Genomic DNA, 23,392 nt, shown 5'->3' with positions numbered 1-23,392 from the left:
GTGAAACGCACGCCACGCTCCGAGCTACATCCAATCAGAACTGCAGCAGTGAGCGCGTCATCCTGTTCTTTATTGAATTCATTATTGAATAAAGGTACATTTTTTTGTTCACATTTACCTGTTTATTAAAATTGCTGTCAATGTTCATTAAAATAAGCCCTCCCCTGAAAATAAGCCCTCTGGTGTTTTTCTGTCCAAAAAATTTAATAAGACAGTGTCTTATTATCGGGGAAACACGGTATGTATATGTAATGTAATGCCAAAAGAAGGCAACTTCCCAGGTTCAAAATACCAGCATAGATGCTCTCTATTTTATTCAGTGACAAACCAAGAACAGAGAAGATCAAAACATGACATCATTCAAAATACAGCATTTACTAAGTGTGATTAAATAATCTCCAAGTACTACCCCACCCCAGGACCTTCCAATCATTCAATCAATTACAAAGTCCCTGTTCTAAATACTTCTCCACCCCTAGGCTATACCTTAATTAAGTCCACCACAAAGCCCCTCTTCTCAAATGGAGATTAGTTTCCAAACATAAGGTTAAAAGTTCCCCACCCCTGGATCACAATTGAATCTACCCCAGAGTTACATCAAGTTTAAACACAGCACTTAATACCCAAATGGAGGTCTTTTCTTCATCTTGACAGGAGGCAAGTTCTCAGCAATCTTAGTTCCTGGGGAGACAAGGCTTAGCAAGGCCATAAGATACATTGCCAGTCCCTTCATGAATTTATCCTCTGTCTGTAGAACAGTCCTAGAACCCCTGAACACATTAGCAAAGCCCTCTCCCAGGATTTCTGTAAACATCCAACAAGAAAATCCTTCTTCAGGGCTTCCGAACCAACAGAAAGGTTCCCAGACCCCTGCAACAACAGCACTGTCCTTCACCAGTGGACAGTATTCACTCTGTCTGCAGGACAGTCTCCAGACCCCTGCAACAACAGTACTGTCCCTCACCAGTGGACAGTATTCACTCTCTGTCTGCAGGACAGTCTCAGGGCTTCTTAACCAAATGCCAGGTTCCAGGACTTCTTCAACAAAAGGACTGTCTTTCACCAGTGGACAAATCTGGCAAAACAACATCAAAACAGACAGACAAAGTACCAGCAAAACAGCCATGTCTCCTCAGTCCTTGGCAGCTCAGGGGGCAGGTCTCAAAAGTCCAGGGCAATTCAAAGCGGCCACCAGCAATTCTCTTAGCCTCTCTCTCTCCACGAGGTGCTGCCTCCAAAAAGATCTTCAGCCTCTCTCTTGTCTCTCCAAATCTACATCACCAGCTCCTCCCAGTTCAGGACTTTCTTTTCACATCAACAAGCCCATCCCACAGGTGGGATTAACAAGCTCTGGGTTTTAACACAATCAATTTGAAAACCAAGCCAATACAGGGGAATCTTTAATTGCCATTACTATCACAGTATATGGAAACACTCATTTATTTATTTTCATGTTTAAGTTTAGAATAAAACAGCAAAATAAAAGGGGGGAAGAGTTGAGGTTAGGAAAAATTTTGTCACCCTGGATTCAACCTGATGAAGAGCATTTTTATACATAACTAAGTCTTTAGGTGTCAAACTTAGCCTATCACGGATACTGTACTTAAATTTAGATATATTACATTATAGAATATATAGATATATCTATATGCTGTATAACTATATTTAAATATATAGATTATATGTAATACCTAAATGTTGAATCTCTTCCATTACCTATTATGGTGTTGTGTACACAATGGGTACTTAATAAATGTGACTTAAATGACTACCAAAGAGAATAATTTTCAGTGATCTGAATAAATGCTGGATTTTATAGAGAACAAAAAGTCTAAATGTGGTGAATTTGGGCCTATAAAGAGGAATAGCCATTATTAGAATGGTGTACCTAAGTTTCACTGCAACTATAAACAAGCTTGTGTGAGTGGGAATGGTGCGTATAAACCAGATTAGCCCTTGTGGCCTCTTTGCTTTTGTTCAAACAAGTACAGATCAGTTCCAAAGTCTAAAATGTCAAAATTCAGTTAAATGATGGCATTCCACGGAGCCAGGGTAGTGGAATGAGCACTATACTTGGAGTCCAGAAGACCTGGCTTTATGTCCTGCTTCCCTGTGTGAATTCATGGACAGCCATGTCTCCAGAGGATTTATGATATATGTTATAAACCCCCCGACAGACAGGTGATGAATTCAAGGTCCCAAAAGGGACATGTATTTTTGAATGAGATCACAGTATGGATTTGTTTTACTTGACTATGGTTATTTGTCTTGAAGGTTTTTTTTTTTTTTCTCTCTGTTTTTGACTGGAGGAGAAGGAGAACTTAGGGAAGGAAAAGAGAAGTTAGCAATAGTGATGGCCACCCCACCCCCACCCCAAATAAAAAAAGAAGGCTACTGAAACTTTTTTAAAATACACATAAAGAGAACAAAAGGAAGTTCAGAAGGAAGCATGGACAAGCCACAAAGTTTTGAAAGTAAAGTGTGGAATTTATTTTATGTATATATGTAAATATGTCTTTTTTCCCTTGAAGTATGAGATAAGAAATCCACAGTTTCACATACAATTCTCTTTTTGTGTTCTGCTATGTATATGGAAATGCTCATTTATTTATTTTCATGTTTAAGTACAGAATAAAACAGCAAAATAAAAAGGGGGGAAAGTTGTGGTAAGGAAAAAATTTTGTCACCCTGGATCCAACCTGATAAGGAGCATTTTTTCATAATTAAGCTGGTCTTTGGGTGTCAGGCTTAATCTATCACTAGTACCATACTTAAAGTACTATATAAATATGAATGGTGTCTTAATAAGGCCTAAAGAAATTAATAATTTTAAAGTTAGGTCGCACTCTAAGTTTTTAGCAGGATTCAGAACTCTGCTTTTTCAAAAAATAAAAAAAAGCTGTAATTAGAAAATAGAATCTGTTTTAGCTTGTAAAGTTTTAAAAGAGGCACAGATATCGTAGCTCTCAATTTGTAATAAAACGTGATTTTTATTCATCTTTGTTTTGAGAGTATTTCCCTTCATCTAAACAAAAAGAAACTAGTTCCTCTCAGACGAGCTTCTTGGTAAGCTGAGCTCTGCTGCAAACCCAAAGCTTCATTGGCTGTTCCCCAGCTTCCTGTGTTGTGATTTAAAGCACAGAGGGTAGAGACCAGCCCACAGAAGCAGTTAGTGATTGGACAGAACGTCACTGGCTGCTCCTTCTCTACTGAGAATGTGGTCTGAAGCTATAGGAAGTTACTGAACCTTAAGGTTTCTTGCAGAAATTCAACTGTCAGAGAGGGAAGGGCAGATGAAAAAGAAGAAGGATTACAAAGTACCTAGCCTACACTTCCCAGGTATCACTGTTTGTTTTTAACAGGAGGGATTCTAGGGCAAAAAGGAGAGCTTTCATTCCTGTCCCTCTCCCCGAAAAGCAAAGAGAATACCGAGTTGTAAGTTCCTGTTTTTTTTTTTCAACAATCCTTTTGTGACCTCCACAGCAGTAGAAATTTCATTGTCTAGTACTGTTATTTAAACTGTTCTCTACTGTTTTAAAAAATAGAGTTGATTTGTATATTGAACTGTCTTTTTGTGTTGCATGAAAAAAAGGATCTAGTAGAGAATTTACTGCTAAGCTAAAAGAAATAATATATTTTTTAGTAGCTTTCAATATAATTTTTTTAGTCTGAGTAGGTACCTACAGAGTATGCATATGAACACACACACACACTAACTTGAGTGTTTTGATCTCCTAGCACACACCCCCTCTCTAGAGAGGTAGGTAATAACTGTTTATTTCCTTTAAAGACATGCAGTTTTGTTGGTTTGGATATTTCCTCTGCTGATTGTAGCTCTCAAAGTATTTGAGAGCTGCTAATAGATAGGAATATTGTAGCGTGGAAAAGAGAAAAAAATTTGGGAAAAATTTTTGTTTTATTATTATTTATTGTAATAATTGTTCTTTCTTAATTCATCTTAAATTTTAAAAATTTAAATTAAATTAATTTAAAACAATTCATTTAATAATTATTTATTATTATTAGGTTATTCTAATCTTATTAGGATACTGTTCTTCAGAACCTAAGCAGTAGATGAAGCAGGTATACATTTTTTCCCATCATTCTATTCTGTCTTCCTGTCTCTGTGCCTTACTCGTGCCATCATATCCCCCATTCTTTGAAAAGTCCACCCTTATCCCTCTTCCATCTGATAAAAATGAACTGTCCTTCAACTTATCATAGCATTTTTCCTGGGACCTCTTCTATGCTATTGCTCTTCCTTTTATTGCGGTTACTTACATACTTGTCCTTTTTCCCCATTCGAGTATGTAAGGTTCTGTTATCTATTTTTGTGTTCTTAGCACCTGGTACAGTACGTTGCATATAGTAAGTACTATTACATGTTTTTAAATTTAAGTGCTTTTTTGGGGTAACAGACATCTAAAAATTGAGAAATGTTTTGTTTCTGTATATTCAAATGGATCCTAGTCTTTGAACTATAGCTTTGTTTGGACTGTAATCTAACCTTAGTTGTATAGTGATTTATTTTTTTGTGCTTCTGGTCATATGGGGCAGGTATCCACGATCAAGGAAATATGGCATGAACTTAAGAGCACATTTTGCCTAGGGATTTTGTAGCCATATGAACCGTTGCATAAGGGAGTCCCATGTGCTCCCCAATACCCAAAGTGGCAATGTGGTACAGTGGGAAGAAGACTAGATTTACAATCTGGAGGCCTTGGCTCCTTTGCTCACTTGCTTTTTTGTGGTCATCTGCACAATTAATTTCACCTTTCTGGGATCCAGGTCCCTCATCTGTAAAATAGAAATAATAATCTTTATACTTAACATATCAGGTTCTTATGAAGAAAGTACTTTGTAGACTGAACAGGTTCTTATGAAGAAAGTATTTTGTAAATTGAAAAGTATTATAGAAATATGACACCTGCTATTATAGTTGTGGTCTTATATACCGAAATAAGTTGTTAACCTTTAAGGATTGCTTTAGCTGTAATGTAGGGTTAAATTTATGAAATTTTTGAAATATTTTAAAGTTAGTGAAATATTGTTTTCTTATACAAAATGGCAAGAATAAATCCCAATCTCAAAAGAGGAATCATTCCTCAGGTCTTCTTTACCTCCTTAAAAAAATCACAACTAGTATTGCTGTTTGCAATAATAACTCTTGTTTATATGAGATTTTATCATTTACTTAAGATAGAAGACTTTTCAGAATATTTTTTAAAAATCTTTGCAATTCATAGATTCATGTGGAGGCTCAGAAGAAAAGCAAAGAACAGCAGCTTGACATTATGAACAAACAGTATCAACAGCTTGAATGTCGATTAGATGAGATACTTTGTCGGATTGCTAAAGAAACTGACGATATTAAGGACCTGGAGCAACAACTCACTGAAGGTGAAGATCTTACTATTAATCATGGTCATTTCCCTGAATCATTTTCAATAAGGATACTGTATTATGTTCTAGAAACTGAGTCAGTTTCAGTAAGGCTAGCATGTTCTAGAAGCCACTTGAAATGGAACTAATCCAATTAACTTTGTTCTATCATTGTATATTCTTAGGTCTCTTTCCTTCCCTAAAGCCCCTTAAGTGAGATAATATTTGTAAAGCACTTAGCACAGTGCCTGGCACTATATAAATTATATATTATATAGTAGGCACTATATAAATAATTATTCCCTTCTCTTCCCCCCATCTAAGCTCTTAAAAAAAAATCTGTGATTCCACACTGATTGACTCTAGATTAAAGGAAGCAGCTCTAAGATACTAGAGATAGCATTGGATTTAAAGTCAGATGACTTTTAAATCCCAGCTTTACTACTAACTTACTGTAGGGCATTGGAAAAATCACCTCACCTTCTCTGGGCCTCAGCTTTCTCATCTATAAAATAAGAATAATAATGCTTACATTAACTGCTTCCAAAGGGGTATTTTCAAGGAATAAAGAAAATGAGATTACTTATGTATATTACTTTATAGCCAGAGTGCTGCATTAATGTCAGATTGTGATGATAGTTATAATTGCTATTTGTCATAATAAATATCTTAATTATGTTACATATTTATATAGTCATTATTTATACAATATTTTAATGATCTTATCAGTGTTGGCATGAGCTCCAGCACTGCAGATAACTGTCTGTGTCTTCTCTTCTTGTATTTCTCTTATGTATATAGTCCAATACATACTTCACAGAGTTCACTGAATGTGATTCGGACCTTCCTTCAGTTCTCTTAACAATACATGGGATAGAGCACCCAGGCTGTTCATTGATTAGCCCTGGCTCTTGATAAATGACCAGTCCACGTTCTTTATGGCCATACATCTCTGATATTTCTTCACCCTTCTTCCTTCATTGGTAATATACACAAAACTGTAGCCTATTCATACTCTCTCATGTACCTCTCCATGACTGGGTGATCTGTAATTTAGATTCCTTAGAAATTGTGGTATTTTATGATTCACAGCATATAACATCAACAGAAAAATATTGATGTTAAAAAGTTTTTCTTTCAGATAGAAGCTTGAGAGTCATTAAAAACATTGTACGGTTTCCTACATACATTACAGCCCATTTTCTTCTTGTTTTTCAAATCTGGGCCTAGTTCATCATCTAGCTACAGTATCTATGCAAAACATGTTCTAATAGACCAATTCTATGAACTGTCCATCAAACATGGCATGGTCTGGAGTCTCTGGACAGTAAACACCCTTCATCCTTTTAGTTTTTCCTCTATGAATGCATTTAGCATAATATCATCTATAAACAAGAACATGTGAAAGACCTCACCATTTATAGGGAATCCCTCTTCCATCTGATTTCTCTGTTAGAAATTCTTCATAGTAAGTGCTTAATAAATGCTTTTTCATTCATTACATTCATGATATTAGCAATATATGTCCCTTTTTTATGCTTCATTTGGTATTAATAATCTGAGGGTTTGTTACTTGTTATATCTTCTGGTGAATCTGTATGATTGTAACATATTCATGAAAAACGAAGACACTTTGTTGGAGAAGAAGCTTTAAGACTGCATTTTTGTTCTAGCAGATGAAATGCTTTTTTATAGTCAACAAACTGCACAGTGGAAGCTTGTGTTCTCTGTATACAGTTTTGGTCATTTGATTGTAAAGTAGTTGGCTATGGAATGTTGTTTGTGAAAGCCTGTCTGTTCCTTTCTTATTCTTCCATCCAGTATTCTTTCAGTACATATGTATATTAGAAATAGACATATGGATTAACAGTAATTGATACTGGTATTTTCAGCGTCCCCTTTTTTTTAAAAGCAAGAACATTCATGATTTTTTCTCTCCCTGTATGTAATGATAACAAAAATAAAAATAACATGTCACTTGTATAATCATGTTATTAATAATCAGGGAGCATAGTTTATTGTAAATATTAAACAGTAATGGTGCTATAATTACATCTTGAAGGCATTTTTCATAAGCTTCCTTATTAATGTCTCTTTCCTTTTGTCCAGGTCAGATAGCAGCCAATGAAGCCCTGAAGAAGGATTTAGAAAGTATCATCAGTGGCTTGCAAGATTACCTTGAAAATGTTAAAGGACAGGTAACAAAGGCTCAGGATGAATGCCAAACACTACGGAATGATAAAGAAATTTTATTGCAAAAAGTGGCTAAACTTGAAGAAGAGAAAATTGAGCTGGAGGTTGCTGCTATGGATGCAGAAAATATGAGAAAAGTATGGTTTTCACATTTGCCTCTTTTCCTTCCCTAAATTTGAAAGACTTAACTGTAGTGTCTAGATTGACTAACATCATTAGAAAAGGTTTTAAAACTAATGTGAAAACATTTAATAGGAATGTATATGTAGAGCCATATCATATTGCACGCCATCTTCAGGAGGGAGGAAGGGGGAGAAAGTTTAACACTTATGGAAGTGAACGTTGAAAACTAAAAATAAATAAACAAATTTTAAAAATAAAATAAAAAAGAAAAGGTTTTAAAGAGGAAGAAAATGTGAATCTGTTTTAAAAATAATAATTTCCTGGAATTTTTTTTTAATTTATATTGTGAGACTTTTGAAACTTCAACTCCATTCCCTAATGAAATGAAGATTCTTTTAAAGGGCTTTCTGAATTGCTAGCCTATGTGGCAAATTATAAAGGTGATTGGGGTTTGGACCTTTAAAACCCCTCTCTCATGGTAACAATATATATTATAAAATTCTATGTTCTAGGGTTCCCTTCTGCCTCTAGTATTATACAGTTCTATATCCAATCTATTTGGTATGTTATTGTATACAATTCTCTGCTTCCACTTAGTCCCCATTTCTTCCCAACTCAAATTAGAACCTGAAATTCATTTGTTAGAAAATTATTTTTGCTCTAATTTATCATTTTCCATCACAAATCTTGTATCCATAATATTGTGATCAAATCCCTTGAGAGCCCAGCTTAATAACCCCAAACCAAAATTGATAAAATGAAAACCAATAAAAGAATAAATTTAAATGGCTACAAACTATATTTTGTATAACTTATATTTAGCTACTGTTGGTAGTCATTAAAATCACTCCTTCTGGCCTTTGGTCTGTACATGAACTAGTTTGGAATTGCTTCAAGCAGTTGTCGTTGTTGTTTTAAAGAACAGATCCTTATTAACTTACTAGTTGTTTTGCCAATTTCAGCCACATTTTTTCAAATTGGTTTGTATGTGTTTGTACAGCTGTTCTTACAATATTAATGTTGATTGGCCTTGGGATTTTCAGGAACTAACATTGTGATGTAGCAACCAGAAAATTCAATTAATTAATCTTAGGTTATATTGATAGAAATCTGGTGTCCAGGAAGAGAGAGATAATAGTTTTATTGTACTGTGCTCTGGTCAGATCATATCTAGAATGTCGAGTTAAATTTTTCTTGCCTTATCTTGGAATATTGACAAAGGATTTTTGAGAGACTGAAAACTAGGTCATAAAAAGGTCATTTTAAAGAAATCAGGATGTTTAGTCTGGAAAAGAGAAGCCTTAGAGGAGGGACGTGAATTAAATATCTAAAGAGCTATCCTATGGAAGATAGAGTGGCCATCTATGTGGCTCCAGAGGACAGTACTAGGACCCTTGAGGAGTGAAGGAAAGTGATTAGAGGGAAGCAGATTTTGGTTCGGTGTAAGGTAAAACTTCATTACAATAAGAAGTTTCCAAATTTGGAATAGACTGCTTTGTCACTGAATGACTTCTCTCATCACTAGAGATATTTCACTCAGAAACTGAATGACCACTTATTAAAGATGTCATGGAAGGAGTACATGTTTCAAATATCTGTGTACCTAGAAAACCTCTGAAGGCCTTTTCAGCTTTGAGATTCTAGGTTGTATACATTAAAATACATTACCATATTGCCGCCTTTAGAAAAGAGTTGTAGACTTAAAGCAGATGTATATTATTGTGAGCTATCTGGGTGGTGCAGTGGACAGAATGATGGGCTTGGAGTCAGGAAGACCTGAGTTCAAATTTTGCCTCAGATACTGTATAACTCTGGGCAGGTCACACAACCTCTGTCAGCCTCATCTGAAAAAATGAGAATAATAGTAGCACCTACCTCCCAAGGTCATGAATATCAAATGAGATGACATTTGTGAAGTGCTTTGCAAACCATAAAACTATTATTATAACTATCATAAGGATATCATTATTATTAAAATTTGTGTACTTTCAGGAACTTAGTGAAATGGAATTGTTACTTCAAGAGCATCAAGAAGCAAACATGTCCCTTCAGCAGACCCAAAGAGATTTAAGCGCCTATGAAGCAGAACTTGAGGCTCAGCTCAGAGCCAAGGAAGCTGAATGTAACCAGCACAAAGAAGAACTAGAGAGTCTCCAAAAACTCAAAGAGGTGAGGGGCAGAGTGAAGGCAGCATGGACCATGCATGTCCTCAGGGGCCCAGCCTGCTTTTCATTGTATCTGAAGAGATGGTGTGCAGAACTAGGAAGGAAGTCAGGTGGGACAGGAGAGAGGCGCCAGCCTCAAAACTGAAGATATGTACTTGAATCTTACATATAATACTTTCTCCATGCCTGTGGATAAATCTCTAAATTTTGATTTCCTGATTGGTAAAACTAGTTTAATAATACTTCAGTGCTTCCCTTGTGTGAGGATCTTGTGACATAACATAAATACAGAACTTGAACACATGAAGTACTATATAGATGCAAGCTATTATGATTATTATAATGTTCTTTAAGAATTTTTTGCCTTGTCAATGGAAAGTTTCCAGAAGAGCTTTGAGAAATGCTATATTAATACTTTTAAATTAAATTTTATCATATTCATTGAACAAATTTATTCTTCCTTCCCCTACCACAGGAGAAAAATCATTGTGAATTATTACAATAGCAATGAATTTTATTTTAGTGCTTTTGCTTATGTTTTTGTATTTTACATTAGTTTGCAAGAACTACTTCTATATCCATTTTAATGTGACTTTTCTCTGGAGACAGTTAGAACACTTAACCCTACAAACTGAACTTGAAAATGAAAGACAAGCCCTGGAAGATGCTCTCAGCAAGGCCAAGTTCTCAGAAAAGAAGGAACAGGAAAACAGTGAACTATGCTTAAAAGTCAAACAGTTGGAGGTAATAATGTGTTTTGTTTTTTTTAAGCAATCAGGGTTAAGTAACTTGCTCAAGGTTACACAGCCAGTTATTTCTGGGTGTGGTGCTAAGTATCTGAGCCTGGATTTGATCCCCAGGTCATCCCAACTCTGTAGCCGGTGCTCTTACTCGCTGAGCCACCTGGCCACCCCTTGTAATAATGTTTTAGTCATGCTAAGAAGTGAATGAAGGGTGAGGGTATATATAGCAGTATAGTATATATATATATGTATATGTACTATATATATATATACATGTATATAGTATGTGTGTATATATACGTTCAGGAGACCTGGGTTCTAGTCTTTTCTTTGCCACTTATATCATATTAGCCATGTAACTTTGGGCAAGTCACTTAATACTCTTAGATCTCAGTTTTCTTGTCTGCAAAATGAGATGAATGCTATTTATATTAGGGACCTCGAAAGGATATAGGTCAAATGAGCTCATACACATAATGTACTCTATAACAGTAACATTAAATGTAATAAATAGAAGGTGGCATTATTTTTGGAGATCAGTCAGTCAATAAGTATCTATTAAGTAACAACTATATACTAGGCTCTGGAGATATAAAGGCAAAGTAAGAAATAGCCATTCTTCTCATATAAAATAATGGGGGTTGGGTGGCAAGGTGGCTTAGTGAGTAAAGCGCTGGCCCCAGAGTCAGGAGGACCCGAGTTCGGTTCCGGCCTCAGACACTTAACACCCACACAGAAAAACTAGCCGTGTAAACTTGGGCAAGTTACTTAGCCCTAATTGCCCTTCAAAAGGCAAATAAATAAATAAATAATGGGGGTAGGGGAAGAGAAGGCTAATAACTGGAATGTTCGAGAAAGGCCTCTTGTATAAGGTAAAACTTAAACTGAGTTTTGAAAGAATGAGGGATTTTGAGAGGCAGAGGTGAGAAGAGAGTACATTCCAGGCATGGGAACAGCTTATACAAAGGCACAACGATGAGAGATAAAATGTTGTGTACAAGAGCCAGCAAGGAAATTTGGCTTGACCAGTAGAGGGTGTGAAGGGGAATAATGTATAATAAGACTATAAAGGTAGGTTAGAACCAGATTGTAAAGGACTTTAAAGAACCACACAGAAGAGTTATTTTTGACCCTAGGGAGCTACACTTTGACAGCTGTCCGAAGAATGGATTGGAAAAGGGAGAGACTTGAGACAGGGAGACCAATGAGGAGGTCTTTGCAATTGTCCAAGCAAGAGGAGATCATAGATCTTAAAGACATCTTGTATTTTACATTAGTTTGAAAGGACCTAATTTGAGATAGTCAAATCAAATATATATTCCTGGGAAACTTAATAAGTGATTTTAAAGAAGTAGAGGACTCCCATGGAAAATATTCTGCCTTCATTTCCTCAAATGATAGTCATTTTGAGATACTTTTGTGAACGTACTGTTTATTGTGGTTGTTATAGTGATATAAAGGGAGAAGGATCTTTTCTATAGTAACTAGGGTGTATTCTCTATTGAACTTTATCAGTAGAAGGCAACAATGAAGCAAATTGGTGGTTTTAGTAATATAATACTAATAGATGCAAATTGGTGTTAATAATATTTTTGAATTTCTATAGAGCTTCATAGTTTACAAAGCTCTTTCCTCATAATTCTGTAAATATTAGCTCCATTTGATAGGGCCACCCTCTCAGACCTCACATGATGCTGAGTTCTACACTTCTAAATTAGTTATAATTTAATATTGTGTATTATAATTACCTGTATTGGTGTTTTATCCCCATTGTGGGCTGTAAGCTTCTTGAGGTGGCGTATATCTTTTCTAAACTTTGCATCTCCTCTATAGTCCTAGCACCCTACTTAAATGTTTGTTGATTGAATGAATGAGGTTCTGTGATTCTATAAATAAATAAAATAATGTGGAGCTAAATGTAGAGTTTAATTTTAGCTATTTTTGGTTTGACCTTTGGAACAAATGTAACAACCACTCTATTTGCTTTTGATTTTTAATGTGTGATGAAGGTTTGTAAGTCCCACTGGTGTAAATTTAAGTCAGCCTCCTTTCCAGTCCACAAGATTGGAGTCTTGTTAAATCTTGCTAAGAACTTGATTCAGGATCTATGCTGTGGGACTATGGGTAGGTTAAGTAGACTTAAATGAAGTCTTTTTGCTTCTTTGGCAACTGAGACCTCCAAGATGCACATACCTTGTGGGTAAATTCTGCCTTATGAAGTATAGAGAAGCTTTTGCACAAAGAATTGAAGTTAGTACCAGAAGACCTGGGTTCCACTCTCAGCTCTACCACTTGTTAGAAACTGTTTGATCTTAGAGGTGAGTCCCTTCCTCTCTCGGCCTCATCTAAACAAAAATAATAGAACTTGGATTATTTACCTCACAGAGCTCTTATAAGATACTTTGTATGCCATGGAGTAGTTTATAAATGAGGTGAGTTTTTTTGTTTAGAGAGTGATATTGGGTTCCCTATATACTAATTATTCAGTCCATGGAGATGGAGCCAAGGCAAGTAAAAGAGCCTGACGTTATTGGCTTTCTTCCATACTTTAAGGATCTCTCGTTTCATCGGTGTGAGTATTCATTCTATTAAAGCAGATCAAAACTTCTCCATACCTTAGACTAGGGGCTTTTTACTCAAGCTGTTTTTAAATACATATTAATATTAATAAAATAAAAATAAACCTATTTTTTCCTTTTAAATTTATTTTTAGTTTACAACATTCAATTACACAAGTCTTTGAGTTCCAAATTTTCTCCCCCTCTTTACCCCCACCAAGATGACTTGTAATCCAATACAGATTCTACATATACCTTCACACTAAACATATTTTCACAGTAGTCAAGTTGTAAAGAAGAATTATAACCAATGGAATGAACCACGAGAAAGAAGAAACAGGATAAAAAAGAGAGAGAGCAAATAGTTTGCTTCAGTCTACATTCAGACTCTATAATTCTTTCTCTGGATGTGGATAGCCTTTTCCATTATGAGTCTTTTGGAGTTGTCTTAGAACCTGGCATTGCTAAGAAGAGCCATGTCTATCAAAGTTAGTCATCACAGATACAGTGTGTCTGTAATTGTGTACAGTGTTCTCCTGGTTCTGCTCCCCTCACTCAGCCTCAGTTCATATAAATCTTTCCAGGTTTTTATGAAGTCTGTCTGCTCCTCATTTCTTATAGCACAATAGTATTCCATTACATTCATATACCACAACTTGTTTAGCCATTCCTCAATTGATGGACATCCCCTGGATTTGCAATTCTTTGCCACCACAAAGAGAGCTGGTATAAATATTTTTGTACGTACGGGTCCTCCTCCCACTTGTATGATCTCTTTGGGATACAGCCCTAGAAAGTGATATTGCTCGATCAGAGGGTATGCACATTTTTATAGCCTTTTGGGCATAGTTCCAAATTGCTCTCCAGAATGGTTTGCATTAGTGTTCCAAGTTTCCCACATCTTCTCCAGCATTTATAATTTTCCTGTATTGTCATGTTAGCCCATCTGATTGAGATGTGGTACCTAAGAGTTGTTTTGATTTGTATTTCCCTAATCAATAGTGATCTGGAGCATCTTTTCATATGATTATAGATATCTTTAATTTCTTCCTCTGAAAACTGCCTGTCCATATCCTTTTTATAAACCTGTTTTTAAAAATATTATGACAATTACATTTCATGATATAGTTACAAATTTCCTTTGGGATCATCCATATTTTATGCATTTAAAAATATTATTCTGAAAAGGGATCCTTACTCATATTGTTTGGAGAAAAATAGTCTTCACCAGTCTGCCAGAGGGGTCATGGTACAAAAAAAGGTTAAGAACCCCCACAATTTTCCTGAGTTTCCATGGCCAAAATACATCCCCTGGCTGCCAGCCTTCTGACAATGAACGTACCTGTACCTTGCTAGGCTATCTTTTTTTTTTTTTTTAAAGCAATTGGGGTTAAGTAACTTGCTCAAGGTTACACGGCCATTTATTTCTGGGTGGATGCTAAGTGTCTGAGCCCGGATTTGATTCCTAGGTCATCCCGACACTGGAGCCGGTGCTCTTACTTGCTGAGCCACCTGGCCACCTCCTGCTAGGCTAATCTTTAAGTGATAACAGTCCATTCCTGCACTATTTTAAGCTTGGTAGATAGGACCCACCAGAGCTTCAACTTCCTGGCAGCACATTTTGAAAATGCCTGATGGGACATTGGAAAAGACTGTTAGTAGCTTTCTCAGCTTTGAATTTTTACTATATCTTAGAAATACTTTGCGTCAAAGTAGTGGGTATTTTAGCTGTTTTTTTTTTTTAATTTGAAAAATAGAAGGAACATTGTTTTATTTCAGGATATTATAAATTCTATCTTGCCTGTGAAATAACTAGAGGTTGAATCTGCAAATCCAAAGCAACTTCATCGTATAGAGATGGATAGTGCTGTCAATTCTTTTAGAAGCTGTAATAGTCAAATTTTAGCTTTTGATTGGTGCATGGACCTAAGTACTGTGGAAAAGATTGTTTTCAAATTAAAAATAGGCCAAAGGGGAAACATGAAAATTGTTATGTGATAAGGAACACAAACTCTCATTTTCAAGAATGTGAAACCTTTTTCTTTTATTTTTCCAGGATGACAATAGTCTCTTAAAACAACAGCTTAAAGATTTTCAAAATGAACTTGATAATATGGTTGATGACTTGCTTCAGCCAGAAGAAGTAGCAGCTCGTGTGGAGGAATTGAAGCAAAAGTTGGAAACAGGAGTTAGGGAAATTAGGTAAGTTGTATCTCAGCAAGATAGCTGAAATATACTGTGTTTCCCCAATAATAAGACCTATCCCGAAAATAAGCCCTATTGAGATTGCTACTGTAGTGAAAGTGATCCCCTGCGCTACACGCTACACGCTACATTACGGTACCCTCTGTATGCACCATCCCCCCCCCCGGGTGAAACGCACGCCGCACTCCGAGCTGCATCCAGTCAGCGCTGCAGCAGTGAGTGCGTCATCCTTTTCTTCCCCAGTGATTTGCTTATTGAATAAAGGTACATTTTTTTGTTCACATTTACCTGTTTATTAAAATTGCTGTCAATGTTCATTAAAATAAGCCCTCCCCTGAAAATAAGCCCTCTGGTGTTTTTCTGTCCAAAAAAGTAATAAGACAGTGTCTTATTATCAGGGAAACATGGTAGCATGATGCCCAATTACTAAAACTAGAAATATAGAGACATTAGATTAGGGGTGTAAGGAAGTTCTTTTTATTTTTTAAAGCAATTGGGGTTAAGTAACTTGCTCAAGGTTACATGGCTAGATTTCTGGGTGTGGTGCTAAGTATCAGAGCCCGGATTCAATCCCAGGTCATCCCAATGCTGGAGCTGGTGCTCTTACTCGCTGAGCCACCTGGCCGCCCCTGAGCAATTGAGGTTAAGTAACTTGCTCAAGGTTACACAGCCAGGTGTTTCTGGGTGAGTGCTAAGTGTCTGAGCCCGGATTCGATCCCAGGTCATCCCGACTCTGGGGCTGGTGCTCTTACTTGCTGTTCTACCTGGCCACCCCGGAAGTTCTTAATAGAACTTTTTATAAGGCCTGTATTTTTAATAACAAGAAAATTTAACTCTGTTGCTTGTGTGCATTTATTTTAGACATTTCATGTCCTTGGTAAATAAAATAACTCATATTTTCTAGATGATGTTTTCTTAATAGAAACAAGGAAGTTAGACAGAGGTATGGTTTTAGGGGGAACATAATGTTGACTATGTTGAATTTGAGATACCTATATGAAAAAAGTATTTTGCAAACCTTTTGCAAACAGTAATTCTCAATTACTGTTATTATTAGCTAGTTATAACAATTATTAAACCCACTCAAATCATTGAATATTAGTACTAGAAAGGACCTTAGAGATAATCTAGTCTTACTCCTCTACTTGTGAGAAAACTAATGACAAAATGTCTTACCCAAGGTTACCCGGTGAATTAAAGGCAGAGTTCTCTGTTCTTTCTACTGTGTTACAGTGAAGTGAGCCGAACGTCATGTCTTACAAATCATTCAAGCTTAGTAAATGTTGATTGTTAAAACAAATGCCTTATCCTGTTGTACCAAACTTCATAATTTTGCATTGCTGAATAGCAGTCTCCAGAAAGCTGACGTTTGCTGTTTATTATTGTACATGTCTTTTTTTTCTTTACCAGGTGCCTTAGTCCTTCAGATGTTCTAGGGAGAAGTCTTGCTGATTTACAGAAGCGGTTCAATGAAATCCTTGCATGTGCCCAGCAGGAAAAAGAGGCGGCACTAGGTAGAGAGAGGAAACTGCAGGAAGAAATTGCATTTCAGAAGGAGAAACTGGTAGAGGAACAAGAGGAGTACAGGAAGGCCTGTGAAAAAGCAGCAGATGCAAGAGTAAGAAAGAAGCTCAAGAACTGAATGGCACTGATCTCGCTGTAGGGGCAGAGTATTGCTTTTCACTCAGCAACTTACAATGTTTCCTTTCTGATGGAAACAGTATCTTGGTTACAAAGAGTAAAACTAACTGGGTGTGATTGAAATCCTATGTGGAGTATGGCTTTTGAAAATTCAGTAGCTCCTTAATAGCCATATAAGTTTCCCTGTCTGGACCTCGGTTTCCTCCCCTGCAAAATGAAAGAGTTAAATTATATGATGTCTAAGGCCCCTTGTGACTTTAAGGACCCTTGTGTCCTACCTTCTAATGTTCTATGTGCTGAGGTACCTTTTGATGCTGATATTTTATGTTCTAACAGTATCTCTTGTAAGATTTCTTTGAGCTGTAGTTTCCTTCTAGTTCTGTGCTTTTACTGTGTTCTATGATCCTTTCCAATTCAAAAAAAAAAAAGAAAAAACATTTCCTTTTTTTCATGTTATATTCTCTTTGCTTTGGGATCTAGGGAAGTATGTTCTTAACTCTTATATTTATGTATCAAGTCTTTAAAGTATAATGATATAAGGATGGGTCCTGGAAAGCTTTCTTTCTTTTCCTTTTTTTTTTTTTTTTTTTTGCTTTTTGGAGGGTAATTTGGGTTAAGTGACTTGCCAATGGTCACATGACTGGTTTTTGTGTTAAGTGTCTAAGTCTGGATTTGAACTCCGTTCCTCCTGACTCCGGGGCTGGTGCTCTATTCACTGCTCCACCTAGCCGCCCACTTGGAAAGCTTTCAAAATTAAACCATCATTTGTCTTCTTGCACAATTCTTTTGCATAAAATTTCAATGTTACCATTTGATAATGGAAATCTAACTTCCCTGAAAATTTGTTGAACATGTTCTTTAATAACTCTCTTGAAGACCATAGTTGAAACTTGTTTTGTTTTGTTTTTTTTTCAGATTCATTCTGATAAAAGGCAGCATGAAGCCAAAATTCGACAACTAGAGAATGAAATTCATTATTTGCAAGAAAATCTAAAGAGTATGGAGGAAATTCAAGGCTTCACAGATCTTCAACTTCAGGAAGCTGATGAGGAGAAGGAGAGGATTCTTACACAGCTAGAAGATTTAGAGAATAAGGTGGGGGAGAAAAAAACTGAGTACCAATCTTTAAAAGTATTTTCTGACTTCCAGTTCTTGTAATCGAGAGGCAGACAGTATGATAAAATATTGGGGGTGGGGAGGAGAGGAAAACTTTGGGCCTAAATTATGAATCATTTGTTTCTACTAATTTTGTTTTACCATTAAGAGTGAACATAACACCGATAGCTTCCATTTCTGGCGTGCCATACATTTTACAAAGCGCTATTTGGGCATCTGTTTGTGCAAATCACTTAACTTTTATGTGTTCCTGTTTCTTCATCTGAAAGACAGAGATGTTATTACTCATACTATTTCCGTTATAGGATTGTTGTAAGAAAAAGACTTTGGAAAACATCAAAGTTCTTATAGAAATGTTAACAACTGTTGTTGATAAAAGTCACAATCCCTAGAATATTGATGTTAAAACTGATGGTGTTCACCAGTTTCATTCCAGGTCTCTCATTTATGGGTGTAGCATAATTTGCAGTGTAGGAGAAATGGAAAGTTTAACATTTAGGATCATAAGTCATTAGAGGTCATTTTAGTCCTTCATTGTAGAGTTGAAGAAACTTGGGCCCAGAGATCTGAATGTCATGTTACCGACAGGTAGTATGTAGCAGAACATAGGAGAAGGCCAGTCCAAGCCCTTTAACCTCAGATCTGGTGGTCTTTTCCTGTATCTTGCACAACCTCTTTTTGTGAAAGGGTATCTTTCTTTCCTTCTTTTAAATCTCCTTCTATGTAGTGATTCATTGCTTTCAGTTTTATGTTTTGTTTTTTTTCCATAGAAAAAGCTAGAAGAGGCCAGGTCCCAGAAGCAGTTCCTTGGGTTGGATAGAGAACTGAAAGAGCTAAAGAAGGCTGTGGCTGCTTCTGATAAACAAGCAACTGCAGAGCTCTGCATTGCCAAGGACCAGCTGAAGTCTCTCCATGGGACCATCTTCAGGATTAATCAAGATCGTGCCGAGGTGATTCTGTGTGTAGATAGATATCACCGAGGTCATTTCTAAAGATGCTGACATTGTTTTGGCATGTAGGATCTTCTATCCCTTACCTATTTCTCTGGAATTTTCTTAGATTATGAACAAACTATTGTCAGCAGATTCCTAGTTGTAAGTAGGGAATCTTTTTTCCTTTCCAGCCTTCTGGAGACAGCAAAAGAGCATAGACTTATAGGTAAAGTCAACAGTTCAATACTTTTGCTACAAAAATAGTATGAATACCTTCCACATATGTCTGCCACCCTATGATAGACACTGTAAAGGACACTGAGGTATAAAACCCGGTCCTCACTCTCACTTTTGTTCAACTCAATGAACATTAAATACATGCTGTGTGCCAGGTTACATACTCAATGAGATAGGATCCCTACCTTCAGTTCAATGAACAAGCACTTGCTATTTATTCTACCTCCACAATATCTCTTCTCTCCATCTCCTTCTCTTCTCCCCAGTCACACAGCTACCTCTAGTTCATGTTGTCATCTACGTCTCTCTATTATATTGCAGTAGCCTCCTCGTTGGTCTCTCCCTCCTTCCAGTTTCTCCCCTCTCTAATCCACTCTTCATACATAGCTATCAAAGTATTCCTGAAACACAGTGATCATCTCACTTTTCTACTCAGAAAGTTTAGGGGTTCTCTTTTGTCCCTAAGATAAAATACAGAATTCTCAGCCGCATGTTTAAAGCCCTCTGCAATTCTGCTTAATACATTTCTCTGCTTTTATTTCATATGCTTCTTCATATACTTCCTGTTCCAGCCAAACTGATGTACTAGCTTTTCCATACACAGTGTTCCAGCCTTTCTCAGAGATCTTATCTTCAGACTCTGTCCCCTCCCTCCCCCCACTCAGGGGCCACTTCCTTTATTGAAGAATAAGTAGGAGTTCAGCTAGTAGAGATGGAGGAGGAGCTAATAACGTGAACCAAAGCAAGGAGGCAAGAGCAGGTAGGGCATATCTGGGGAATATTGAGTAGTGCAATTTGAGTGGAGACCGGAATATATAGAGAGGAGAAATGTGAGATAGAGTCTGCAAACTACTGTAATTAGAGAGTGAAGAATGATGTTTCAAGTCAAAGAAAAAATTATTAAGCTGTGTAAGGCAAAGTCCCAGATACAGAAGATACAAAAATGAGAAGTGACCCAGCTCCTAAAGGGGAAGGTAAGTCAGTGCAGTGTAGACCGATGATTCGAGGTAGAGTGTCAAGTGACAAAGTAGAGATCACTTTCTTCTGGGGGAGCCAGGCAGTGGCACCTGAGCTAGACCTTGTGCCAGCGGCATGTGGTGGAACATGTAAACAAATGGGATGAGATCCTTTCCAAGACCCCTTCTAGCTCTCATCATTCTTTGAAGGGTTTCTTTATTATGTGCTGGATGATCTGTTATAGATCATACACACTATTAGCAGCTCACCAAAGAGAGCTCATAAGCACAAAGCCGCCCCACAAAGACTTCATGAAAAGAGGCTAGACCTGAGCAAGGGCTTAGAAGGCAAGTAAGATCTGGAAATGTGGAGAGGCTTTCTGGTTTTGGAAACCATACAAATGCAGGCTCATGGCAAGGTGAGCATGTGAAGACCAGTAGGACTGAAGAAGGGAAAGAAGAGTTTGTGCCTATTGTTTCTGAACCTTCCTTGTCACCTTAGAGGCTCCAGGAAGCTGAGCACTTCAGCAGGCAGGCAGCCCAGGCAGCGCGGGACCTCACCCGAGCCGAGGCAGAGATTGAGCTGCTGCAGAATCTTCTGAGGCAGAAAGAAAAGCAAGTAAGTGCATCTCACTAGTTTGTTCATCCATTTATTCAGCACATGCTCTGTGCAGTATTTATTAAGTATCTATAACATAAAAGGCACTGTCTAGGCACTGGGCATAGAGGGAGATTGATTAAACATGATTCCTGCCCTAAAGACTCAATTGAGGAAAGGATTTAGGACATAAATATCAATATGTACAAATAAAATATAATAATGGTACAAGAGAAGTACAAAGTTTTATGTGCTGTTTTAAGGAGGGAATGATCCTACTATTGGGGTGAGGTGGGAAGGAGGATTCAGGGAAAGCTTCCTGGAGGAAGCAGCTTTTGAGCTGGACCTTGAAGAATGGGTAAGAAAGTTCATTGAATAAAGATGGGGGAGAGAAATAGCTTTCCAGATTAATTGGGAAAATATGAACAAAGACATCAAAATGGAAAAGTGTCCATATCCTACAGCCTTTTATTGGCAGGGTTTTTATTACTGTGCCCTATGAAATCATGAAACTAAATTATTATTATAGACAAGGGATTTTGTTGTGCAATGTCATATAAAGCAGTATGATATGTGGGCACAAATAGCTTTCTACTCTAAATTAAAGATAGCTCACCTTTCTATAGGGTTTTATGGTTTACAAAGTACCCTTACTTTGGGGTCCAGAGGAGCTAGACTCTGTAAGTAAAATGATTTGTCCCTAGTCAAGGAAGCAGGAAGTGATGAACCTAGAAGTCATAGAGTGGTCCAGCATCTTCTCTACCATATCATGCTATATATAGTGAAGATTTCTGCAATAAAGATCACTTGGTAAAAGTAAGTACTTTGAAGAGAGATGTAATTGGAACTTTGGTTATTTTTGTCTCAACAGTTTCAAATTGATGTGGAGAAAGCAGACACAGGTGCCTTTGGATCAAATTCCCAAATGCTAGAAATTGATCAATTGAATGATATAATGAAAAGACAGAGAGCAGAAATTGAAAGGCTGTGGAGTTTACTTGATCATACTGGAGCTGGTAAAGTATTTTAGTTCGATTCCTTCCCCATTTACATATAAGTGATTTATTTCTGTTATTCCTTTTCATATAGATCTTCCTTTTCTAAAATTAAATTGCTCTACTACTTTTACCTTCTTCAGAAAATTCTTTCAATGGTCATTAAACATAAATTTAGTTAATATTGTCCTTAGATGTAGAGCTTCTGCTAAAGTCCTTTTCTGATGCCTCCTACTAGCATGAAGGTGACCCTGAGTTTCTTAAAAGCTTTACTATCAGGATATAAACTCTGACAGGTCCTGTCAAGCTGGAAAGGTTTCTAAAACGGACTTGGTGATGGATTATGTCTGTCATCTAAGTGCTGTCCTGGTGAAAGACAAAGAGGCTTATCCCCAGGGGCTAGCCATCAAAGAAAAGATTAATTTATTCGACTATAGCAACATACAGTCAACTAAAACATGGAGGGGTTGTGATCTCTTTTGGTGGAAAGAGAATACTTATACTTATTACATCACAGATCCTTAAAGTATAGCTATAAAAATTATTTTATTGTTGTTTATTAATTTTGGTTGTGTCCAACTCTTCACGTTGCCTTTTGGAGTTTTCTTAGCAAAGATACTAGAGTGATTTGCCATTTCCTTCTCTAGCTCCTTTTACAAATGAGGAAAAGGAGGCAAAGAGGGTTAAGAGACTTAACCAGGGTCATACAGCTAGTAAGTGTCTGAGGCTGTATTTGAACTCAGGTTTTCCTGACTCCAGTCCCAAACAGTGCCACCTAGCTGCATCCAGCTGTGAAGATATTGAATAGTAATTCAATACTAAGGAAGTTCAGTAAAATAATAACACATTGGTCCTGATATAAAATACTGATGTAAGTACTTGTATCCCAAAGCTGACTTCTGTAAGACCTAAATGTCACCAGTTATAAAAAGTCCAGATCTAAAATCAGCTTTAAAATATTGCTAAGCTTCATTGCCTCTCATGGCTTAGTACTTTGCAGATGTTTTGAAGAAATGAGCCCCATGGTTTTACCCCCATTTCTGAGAGTGTCACAATTTCTTTACAGACAGCAAAGGAGAAATAGACAGTCTGTTGGATGAAATCACAGAGCTCCGACGTACCCTTTCTCACCAGAATGATTACATTAGCAGTATAGCAGATCCTTTCAAGAGACGAGGATATTGGTACTTTATGCCATCATCATCATCATCAAAAGTATGAAATCTCTTGGGCAGTGGGGCACCATGAGAGGGTAAACCATGACCCTTCTGTGGGAAAGTGTGACAAAGTATATGTCTTCCTAAATATGGCAGTAAATCAGAAAATAACACCCAGATAAAAGACCAGAATTTTCTATGCAAAAGTGTAAATATAGGGTCTTGATATTTTAAATGTCTATGGAAAATAAATGGAAACTTCCCAAGGAAATTTGCTTTTATTAACATTGGAAACAAAGTTTATTAGCAGTTTAGCAAAGTGCTTTCCTCACAGCCCTGCAAAGTAGTATAGTTATTGTGTTCCCTTTCATAGATGTAGATTTCATAGCTA

General features: G+C 36.8%; 1 protein-coding gene across 6 annotated transcripts in view; it reads left to right on the top strand.

Moving 5' to 3' along the window:
* CNTRL (centriolin) overlaps nucleotides 1–23,392 on the top strand; it is a 97,668-nt gene that overhangs the window by 34,306 nt on the left and 39,970 nt on the right. For 5 of the 6 annotated variants that reach the window (XM_069073782.1, XM_069073780.1, XM_069073784.1 and 2 more), the window contains exons 12-22: nucleotides 5,247–5,400; nucleotides 7,492–7,712; nucleotides 9,691–9,867; nucleotides 10,473–10,607; nucleotides 15,221–15,366; nucleotides 16,780–16,987; nucleotides 17,926–18,105; nucleotides 18,897–19,076; nucleotides 20,754–20,870; nucleotides 21,721–21,865; nucleotides 22,911–23,059. In XM_069073782.1, coding sequence (XP_068929883.1) covers nucleotides 5,247–5,400; nucleotides 7,492–7,712; nucleotides 9,691–9,867; nucleotides 10,473–10,607; nucleotides 15,221–15,366; nucleotides 16,780–16,987; nucleotides 17,926–18,105; nucleotides 18,897–19,076; nucleotides 20,754–20,870; nucleotides 21,721–21,865; nucleotides 22,911–23,059 — 1,812 coding nt within the window. The remainder of the gene's footprint in view (nucleotides 1–5,246; nucleotides 5,401–7,491; nucleotides 7,713–9,690; nucleotides 9,868–10,472; nucleotides 10,608–15,220; nucleotides 15,367–16,779; nucleotides 16,988–17,925; nucleotides 18,106–18,896; nucleotides 19,077–20,753; nucleotides 20,871–21,720; nucleotides 21,866–22,910; nucleotides 23,060–23,392) is intronic. The other variant, XM_069073783.1, reaches the window with a different exon arrangement.

The sequence above is a fragment of the Petaurus breviceps genome, unplaced genomic scaffold, assembly GCF_028583685.1.
Source record: "Petaurus breviceps papuanus isolate PSGF00001 unplaced genomic scaffold, PetGlider_PUasm1.0 90879, whole genome shotgun sequence".
NCBI classification, from domain to species: Eukaryota; Metazoa; Chordata; class Mammalia; order Diprotodontia; family Petauridae; genus Petaurus; species Petaurus breviceps.
The sequence above is the reverse complement of the archived record's forward strand: the minus strand, read 5'-3'. Positions and strand labels throughout refer to the sequence as shown.